Source organism: Limulus polyphemus, unplaced genomic scaffold, assembly GCF_000517525.1.
Source record: "Limulus polyphemus unplaced genomic scaffold, Limulus_polyphemus-2.1.2 Scaffold241, whole genome shotgun sequence".
Lineage (NCBI taxonomy): Eukaryota > Metazoa > Arthropoda > Merostomata > Xiphosura > Limulidae > Limulus > Limulus polyphemus.
In genome coordinates, this window is record NW_013665851.1 from 497,569 (window position 1) to 508,008 (window position 10,440).

General features: G+C 32.3%; 1 protein-coding gene across 1 annotated transcript in view; it reads right to left on the minus strand.

Annotated features, from left to right (window-relative positions):
• Positions 1 to 10,440, minus strand: part of LOC106478689 — a 110,424-nt gene that overhangs the window by 36,047 nt on the left and 63,937 nt on the right. The window contains exons 9-12 of the mRNA XM_022382343.1: positions 10,077 to 10,140; positions 9,183 to 9,746; positions 5,656 to 6,414; positions 2,788 to 2,896 (exon numbers count right to left, since the gene is read on the minus strand). Of these exons, the coding sequence (XP_022238051.1) occupies positions 2,788 to 2,896; positions 5,656 to 6,414; positions 9,183 to 9,746; positions 10,077 to 10,140 (1,496 nt within the window). The remainder of the gene's footprint in view (positions 1 to 2,787; positions 2,897 to 5,655; positions 6,415 to 9,182; positions 9,747 to 10,076; positions 10,141 to 10,440) is intronic.

A 10,440-nucleotide genomic window follows, 5' to 3' on the forward strand; every position in this document is an offset into this window, starting at 1 on the left:
CCCTTGTGTATAAAGTTAAATTCATAAATAATATTTAACATTAAAACTGGTACACAATTAAAAAGATTTTATTTAGGCCTATCTATGGCCTTCAAAAAGTTGATGACTCTACATGTTTCAACGTTGCAACGTCAACTTTTTGAAGGCCATAGATAGGCCTAAATAAAATCTTTTTAATTGTGTACCAGTTTTAATGTTAAATATTATTTATGAATTTAACTTTATACACAAGGGCCAAAATACAATAACAACCAAACTTTGATAGCCCAAGCACTAAGTTCCAAAATCTGAAATGGGAACACTGTAGGTTGGATGGATAATGGTGGTGAAGATGTGAACTGAATGACTAATCCTGACTTAAGGATCTGTAGTATCCATGGATCCGTGGTTAAGGTTTACCACACGTCCAGAAATTCTCGGAGTCGAGCCCCCACAGACCAGCAAAACCTTTGGATATGGACAGAATCTATTTTGGGTACAAATGACCAAGGGGCTGATGTTGGGGGTTAGAACCCTTGAATATGGGCGGAACTATTACCCCCTGTAGGAGCCGAGGAAAGTTGAGATACCAACGACAACAGGGATGAACATAGAAGCTGACAATCAAACCAATGTGCATGCTCACAATGGTCCCAGCTCGTCATCAATGGACTTGGTGATCCTGAGGGACTTCCAACAAAGTTTAGAGGGATAATAAATAACTTGGCACAGTATATAGGGAGAGACAATTCCTAGAAAGTTGTGATTTATCCAGATTAACTATAGACTCCACTCTAGAACACCAAAATTCCATGAGCAGATATATTCTTTGAGAGTTGGAATAAGCTTCCACCTGGTGGTGGTAGGCTAAATCACGTAGTTCTGACAACCATGACAGACAAGGCATAGCTGTCCCTTCACATAACTGAGCAGTAAACATCCCTGCATAAACCACAATGTCAGTGGATGGAGAGAAAACCAAGTATTCGCTCCTAGACCTTTCAGCAATCAAGTAGGGTGTAGGCTCAAAAGCAATTGGGGAAAGACCCATTACATCACACACTTGATGGACCAAGTGAAGGAAGAAAAACAAGCCTGAGGCAGCTTATTCCAAAGAGGCCTCCTGAGAAGCCAACAGAATAAAGGAAGGCACAGAAAAAGTGAATCTAAATTCTCTCCGGAATGTCCAAGATTGCCCTCAATTGCAGCATCAGAGCCCCCCCCCCCCCAAGGAATACGACTGAACCATATATCACTACGAATAAAATCACTGACAATCTCAACTGAGAGTGATCCCTCACCAATTGTTGGGTGATGCTAAATACCAGAGCAGAGGTGGGATAGGAGAAACCTGATTTGCTTCCATGCTGGAAATAATAATCTGGGAAATCATGGCATATATTGGCTTGGCAAATGAAAAATAGTCTTTTTAAAATGAAAATCAATTAGGTAACACAAAGAACACTTAAAGTATCTCCAACAATCATAGTATGGAGAAATCCATCAGTGGACGTTTTGTCGAGAAAAAGTGATAATATTATCTGAATGAGGTGCTTATATACAGTACCAGGATATAGGGTACATTGATGTAGGTGGAGAGTGTCACGAGACAAATATTGCCAAGGGAAATTAAGACTGGAGCAAGTTAGAAAAATCAGACCAATGCTTAGATGGGCAAAGGAAGAAACCCTGGCAGTTAGTAATAGCTGTAGTGTAAGAGGAGGTAAGTATGTTTTGAAACTAAAGTCTATCAATACTATATCTAGATTTCTTATTGAATTGATTTTCATAGAAGATTTAGTAATATAATACCTTTATGAACAATAAATAGCAAAAAAATTATTATCGATCAATTCTTGGTTGTCTCTAGATGATATTGTGTTACAGTCAAATGTTTACAATTTTTTTCATGGTAGAAGTTTATAACCCAATTGATTTGTTCAAATGAACATTGCACATACTCGTATAGTTACTTTTTAGGTGCTTTCTCCTTTATTTATATTTAGCTCAACTGGGAAATTTTCTGTTATTTTTGTGGGTGGCTCAATAAAAATTTGAAATTTTTTGGTCTTAAAAATACCAAAACTGTCTCTACAAATGACCTACTGCCCATTGCATTAAAATGTACAGGTAGCTGAATACTATGTGTCATCAAAAGCCAATGTTCATTTTGTTAAAGTTTAATGGAGTTATGGATAGCATATAATAGATTTTATTAAATTTTACACAATTATTTTACTATAAATTTAGTCAAAAAATGTGATAGGTATATCTGTACAAATATGAGGCATATTGTACCCAGATCTGAATTCTATTTTATTCAGTAGGTTTGTTTGTTTGTTTGTTTTTGAATTTCACGCAAAGCTGCACAAGGGCTATCTGTGCTAGCTGTCCCTAATTTAGCAGTGTAAGACTCGAGGGAAGGCAGCTAGTCATCACCACCCACCGCCAACTCTTGGGCTACTCTTTTACCAACAAATAGTGGGATTGACCGCCACATTATAACACCCCCACGGCTGAAAGGGCGAGCATGTTTGGTGGGATGGGGATGCAAACCCGCGACCCGCAGATTGCGAGTTGAGCGTCCTAACCACCTGGCCATGCAAGGGCTATTCAGTAGGAACAAGTTAAATTATAATACAATAAAAGAAACTTTCTTGTACAAAAAATTCTCCAATTACCACTAGTAAGATCTTTGTGTTACATTAATCTGGAATACAATATGCACAATAAAACAAACAGCACTTACCAATAATCAGTTGAATAAATAACATGACAAACACATTTATAAATATTACTGCAACAGACCTGTCTGATGGTTTCTTGAACTTTGCCTGTTCCAACTTCTGATTTTCTATCGCCCTGTCTTTCTGTTCTTACACACTTTGATGTACCTTCCCTTTGAACTTCTGTTAATCTATTGACAACAGCCAAATATTAAAGTTTGACTGCTTTGAAATTCCATTTACTAAACAGTTTTACTTTTATGCCATTTATGTTCCATGACCAGTAACATATTTCTACAGAATGTATTCACAGTATTTTACAAAAGGGCTTTATACTATGACTAACTTAATATAAACTAAATCAGTGTAAGTGTAGAGAGGAATATAAAATAGAACTTTCTTGTACCATAAAACATTCTACTGAAATTGGTAATACAGACCACACTGTATATACAAAACAAAAAGGGGGGAACATACTATATTAAATATAGTTAATTTTTTTTGAAAACTTCTACATATTAGTACTGCGTGAACAGATCAAAGTGTAGTTACAAATGTACATTTTTAAGACATCCTGGTTGACCTACATGTCACTTTTTATCAGTTGAATGAAAATTCATGAGGTAAAAAACAAATGTTTCTGTTATTAATCAACCATTGAGTACAATCTACAAGTGTTTAGCTATCTAATCCCAGGAAAAATGGTGCATGATTTTAACATATGCTCTCGAATATTTTGCATTACCTCTTTCAGTTCTTATGAAACTTCACAGTACAGAAAAATATCTACTTATCTATATTATACTCCATTACTTCTAGCAAGAATGTGAGAACTGGGAAATAGAGCAAGCAATGCATTACGAGAAATAGCAGTGCTTTGATAAAATATATGGCTACTGAACACTATTTATAGAAAGTGTTTCTAAAAATAATAAGAAAGGGATAAGTATTAATGATCTGCAATACCACAACAGTTTTTACTAGAATAAAAACTTTTACACATTTGCAGCTACATATATGTAATATTGTCACACGTAATCACTTGATATGAATGTCGATCTAATTCATTAAGCTATTTGATCTTGTTCTGACTTATGTTTGCTCTTTTAGAAGATACAAGTCATTTTATTACTTGTTTACACATATGTTACTGCATTAGTTCCTATTTGTTATATAACAGGTAAAATAGAGTGTCTATAATTTAAAAATTTCAGTTACCTCCTCTTTGATAAGTTTTTTTTGTCTAAATGTATGTGAAGAAGCTACCTTAACTATTTTCAGCATGAAGCACTGTCCCCTTTTGAAACAGAATTATCTATATGATGGTGTTGTGCTTATCTATGGCAGATGTTTTAGGTTTCATCAGTCTGGTTTAGCATTTGCAGGAGAAGTTGAGTTTATAGAGTTATTTGTAAGATCCTTTGTGATCTGTAGCTAGTATGCCTATGGCTAATACTAGGTTTGCAAAATAAAAGTTGATATTGGAAACAATATTTTTGAGTTAGTGGTGTCACTGGCAATTGTGTACAACAAATATGATTAGTTAAAATGATATTAACCTGTATTTGGTCCATAAAGAGAGTTGTGACAAAATTAATCTTAGTGTCATTGTAATATAATATTACTTCTATTACACAGCTTAATCTTATACTCCATATAACTTGGTTTTGACAAATGAGTGATACCTCCAGTGAAATTAGCTCTGTTAGTGAGTGAAAAGCCTCAGTAGCATTAGTAATCAACAAATCAGTGAAGTTTGAGCTGTTACAAGTTGAAGTCTGTTACACCTCCTAAACTTAATCTCCAGTAACCTAAAACTATTAAATAATTTATGCTTGAAATACAGTCTCATAAAATATAATGAAATACAGCTTACAGAATAGTATTGCAATATGCAACTTTAAATGCTCAATACTGAAATACATTCTGAACAAATCCTAGGAATTTCTGCTTTAACAAAATGCTTGACAACAATACCAACACTAAATGAAAGATGTATAAAAGGTGTAAATATAAACTGAAACCTGGGGTGGATTACACATGATTCAGAACACACCACTACATTAAAACAGGTCTTTTTTTAATTAAAATAAGAATAAAGACCAAAATTCTTTGTATACCAAATATTTGTTTGTTTGTAGTTAAGCACAAAGCTACACAATGGGCTATCTGTGCTCTTCCCACCACAGGTATCAAAACCCGGTTTCTAGCAGTATAAGTCCACAAACATACCACTGTGGGGCATAAACAAAAGAAGTTGGTAAGATTCCTGAATATAGGAGTTTGTTTTTGAATATGAGTCTATAATCTCTAAGAAAACTGATTATGTTTTTGCTAAACTAAGACTAATTTTTAATTTAAAACATTTGACTTAAAATGGATGAGTCTGCCATGAAATATGCAGCATTCAAAAAAAGTCTTCAATATATCCCTTTCAGAAAAAGAAAAAGCATCTAGGAAGATGATAACAAATACAAAATCTTGTAAAACTATAATAACATTAATTTGATTTCCTGAATCTCTTTTATGGTATAAATTAAAAGAAATGAGACAGTAAACAGTTTTGGCACAACCATGCAACAATTAAGAATAAGATTAAAATATTAACTAATACTTTCTTGTTACTCAGTTTCAACAACACACAATGGCCAGGAAATACTCATTATCATACATAACAAAAAAGAAGTAAATATATTTTTGACATGAAGGGGGAGGATGATCATGCGATGATATTTTTATTTTTTAAAGAATTAATAAAATAAAATATTGAGAATAATAGTGAAAATTTCACAAGTTTCCTCACTACTATGACTTATTGCAATCACAAAAAAATAAAGGTAATGATGTTCTGAACAAGGATACCCATGCAGTTTTCATTATTAGAACTTAGAAATATATAAAAAGCAATCAAGGTAGTCAGTGGCATGCTAAGAGACATACTGAGTCCCACCTATTATTGATTATATTTGTTGTTAGAGTTGAATGATCTTTATCTCTATGTTCTATGGATTCTGCAGGATCTTCTTCCATACTTTGGTGTGGCGTAGACTTGTGAGAATCACCATACTCTTCACACGAAGAAACTTGTTCACTTTGTTCACTCAAAGCAGCAAGCATCAACAATTTTGGAAAAGCTGTAGCTAAATCACTTGGGATAGAACTCTGTCTTTCCAATGAACGCCTTCTTGATCGCTGAGACACAGGCATGGGAGGTACGTTGTCCTGTATATTAAAAACACTTATACCATCTGGTGGACTATCAATGGGTGATACTGTATCACTTTTGTTAGTAAAAACTGGTAATAAAGTAGACTTTGGAACAGTAGAGACTTTTGAAGTGAGAGGAGGTTGTCTATAAGGGGGTGGCTGAGTTTTCTGAATGCACTTCTCCTCAATGTTTGTAGTATTTTGAGAACTAGCACAGTGAACTATAGCCCGACATAATTCTGTTGAAGATGAAAATAGAGAAAAAATTGCACTATTTTTGTTGGCTGTATTAAGCGTGAGTGTCCCATTTGGTGGAAGGGGTCTTTTTCCATTTTCATAACCACAGGTATTTTCTGCAAGAGGTGTTTCTTCTGGTGCTGGCAACTTCTGGCTGAATTCTTCCACAGTTCTGCTCACATTCATACTCTGGGGTTGTGGTGAATATACAGTTTTACTTGCTGTTTCGTAACTTCTTTTCTCCAATTTGCTAGGAGAACAAGTACTGGTAATTTGGTGAAAAAGCTGAATATTAATGTTTAAACAGAAAAGTAAAATATTCAAGTTATGTATAGAACTTCATCATAAGGTCACATTACAACAAGTAGTATTATTTAGGACAGATCTTTTGATATATTAATTTCATTATCTATATCCAAGTGATTATACAAAAATGCATATTTATGGGTTTTATCTGAAAAGTATATTCCAAGGCTAGTCTTTGAAAGTGCCAATTAAAAAACCCAGCAAAAAAAAAGTTAACTTAATTCAACTCACCTGAGATTCACTTATTACACTGTTAAGCTTCCATATAAATAGACAATACTGTTGCTGTACTATGTTTACAAATTGAGTTGTATACACCATCCTTTAAGCATGCATAAGTTCTTAAGAAGAAAATGTTACTGGATAATTTTCTTGAATAGTACTATTAAATAAATAACACATCACTCAAACACTAAGACATAATGTCCAACAGTTAATAACACAAGCTAACCACTATTTGTGCAGTCTGTCATAAGAAACTACAGAATAATGACTGTTTGTGAAGTAGTGAATGTTACCTAGTAAAAAACCCTCTAAAAATATCGCAGATTTAATAAATTTTATACCTGTTTTTTAAACATTTATTCCACCAATGATGAAAGTAGTCCCAATACAACTTATATATTCTTCAACATCATTTATAAATGTTAGAGCCAAACATTTATAATATCATGTCAGTAAAATCATCACATAAGTATACACACACATGTGTGCATACCAAGGGCTGAAAAAAAAATTTAATTCTTTCTTGCGATATTCTCTCATCATAACTTGACTTTCTTTAATAACAATTACTGCTTTTCAGCAGTATTCAATGCAGGCCTAATGATTCTTACAGAGAACGAGTTTCTCTTGGGACACAAAAAAATAATTAAGAATTAAAGTACTATTGTATTAATAGCTCACTATTTTACATATTCTTAGACTACTGAAAACCCAGATTCAAACTCTACTTTATATGGGTAACAATTTCTTAGCATTTTTTATTGAATTATTATATAGCTATACAAATGGAAACTTATGATGAACCAAGTAATGTGTATGACTTAAACCAGCAAATAGGAAAATTGATTAAGAAATTACATTAATTATTTTGTTTCATATCCATATCTTAGCTGATATTCCTTTTAAAATATAGTAGTAATAATTATTATCAGATAACTGATTTAAAAAGGAAAAAAAGCTTACCTCAAAAACATTAACACTGTCATGTAACTATGTTATTTCTCATTGTTAATTGAAAACCCTTCTAAGCACTAATCTGTTTAAAATAAACACTTTTAAGACAGTTCATGCTTGCAGTGTGAATAATGTTGCATTAAGTGCTAATATTAATTCATCAACCATTCTCTTAATATATATGAATATGATTTGACAAAAAAAACTGTTATTTTGCATCTAGTCTTTAAATCAGTGCAACATGTTCTGTGATAGTTTGTTTAGGCAGAGTATTCCTGATGAGTAAACTGGAATGGATGGCAACTTCCTGTTGTTAAAAACACATACGTAGAGGATGGTGTTTTGAAAGTCTTCCACCTGAAGATGAAAGACTTTTAAAACGTCATCCTCTACACTTGTGTTTTTTAGAACAGGAAGTTGCCATCCATTTCAGTTACTCAACAATGAAACATAGTTTAATTTTGTAAATACATGCTATTTAGGACATAGAAGCATCCTTAATGTTTCCTGATTATTAAAAACCAGGTGAGAAAAGTTAAGTGTTTTAGTTATATCTATAACTGTAATACCTAAGAGTTTTGTATTTTTTTAAACATTAGTTTTTCTTCTTTTCTATCTTTAGTAAAAAATAAAACCACTTAGGTGGTAAATGACTTTTGAAACTCCTTCATTTTAGAAGTAGGCAAGTGAAATTTTATCTAGAGAGTGCTTGTTTTTACCCTGTAAAATAATCCTTCAGATAAAGACAATACATACACACAACTAAGAGCAATGTAGCAGTATTAATATATTTAAATATGAGGTCAGCATGTTTATTGACAGGTGTTGTACAACTGCTATTATTTCATGAGCTGAAGAAATATCTGCGACTAAAACTACTTATAAAAAAATTATGGGCATTAAATGTTTTGATAATGCTAATTTTTACTAGAGAATATAAACAGCATAAAATCAAAAACTAGTTACCTTATGTGTATAAGGTGCATTAGCTTTCATTCTCACTGATTAATGTTTTTGACTACGATATTTTACAAACAACATAATGACCATGCAATACACTGAAAAAGCCAAGCAGTTAACAACATAATAATGGATGATGCATTTGTTTTTTACACAGGAAAATAACTTATAAAACATGTATGCTCTAAAACTACACAAACTCTTCAGAAAGGAAAAATATTTTGTAAACCAATGTTCTTAAAAGATTAAAAGTATGCCAGTTGGTAGTAAAATGTCAAATAGTTTAGCAATTACAAAGGTTTAACCATAGAATTTGTAAGAAACCAGAATATAAATTATTAAGATATCCAATACTCATAAACTAGATAAACATTTCTAATGTAATATATATAACGGAGTGTCATCACTTAGTGGACATAAATATCAGAATTACATGTAGCTACCCTCTTAACTGTGAAGGCTTTTAGTAATGGGAGAGCATGAGTGGAAGCTATGTTTAAAGTTAATAAATATGTTTAACATTGTCAATAATTTTATTTTGGGGCATGCAAAATGAAGATTAATTTAATTGCAGAATGACATACTAACCTAGCTTCTCCGGGTAATGACTCATTGTTTTCTTTAGGATGTCGAAACCATTTCACATCATCTAATTTTACTGGAACTGATTGGAATTTTTGAGGTTCATGAGAGGGTTTTATTGAAGTCGTATCACATTCTAATTTTTCAGTACTAGTTGCCTCTTCGCAACATGATATATCATTATTGCCTTCTTTAATAGCTGAAATGAAGCTAAAACTTCGGTTCCTGTAAACAAATGGTGAAACAGGAGAAAACTTTCCCTCTTGTGCATCAGTATTATGCAAAATTCCTATAGTAGGAACATGAGGATGTTGAAGTTCCTTCTCAGGAAATGTGCAAGTGCTAATTCTCTGATTCAAATACTCATTTTGGCACATCTTATTAGGCACTGGAACATTATACGTTAAAGCAGTTCCAAAATTTTCATTTAAACTGGTAACTAATGGTTCTGTCTGGGTTGACTTTGTAACAAGAGAAGTTTCACTTGGTAGTATGGGACATGAATAAGTTAATGGATGTAAATGATCCAGGCGGCTAGAAGTCTTGCTGGTAGAAACTGCAGAAATCCTGCTGAAAGAAACATGTACATTTAATTACATTAAACTTGTAAATAAGAAAAAACAAACAAATAAGTCAGTTTTTTAAATAAATTTATAATAATGGTGTAAACAAGTTACTATTTTCTAAGACTCACATAAAAAATGTTCACACTATTTTATTTTCTAAAGCTTATTATTCAAGTTATGACTGATATATGCTCTCTTTTTAGAATGTATAAAGAATGTATATTTCTGCAATATTTGAAATTCTACAACAACTTTATTATTCATTATGAGTGAGATATTAACACCTTCATTTAATGCAAATAGAAATTTGAACAATTTGAATAATACAACTTACTCATTTCTATTTTCATTGGCAATATATTCTGCATTATCTGAACTTCTCCAACAAAGACTTTTTCCTGCAAGTTACAAAACAGTCAACAATTTCAAGTGTTTTTTCTTTTTACGTTTGATAGTTTCAAGTTGTTTTATATAATGTGCATTGAAGAAAGTTTCACAGACAGGAGAAATAATTTTACTAAGTTCACACTGTAAGTTGAAAACATTGAACTATATGTATATAATTTTTAGGCACTACTACAAAGTTTCATTTGCATTAAATAAGAAGCTTTAAGCTTCTTAGCTAGAAACTATCTCTCTCTCTCTCTCTATCTATCTATCTATATATATATATATATATATATATATATATATAGATA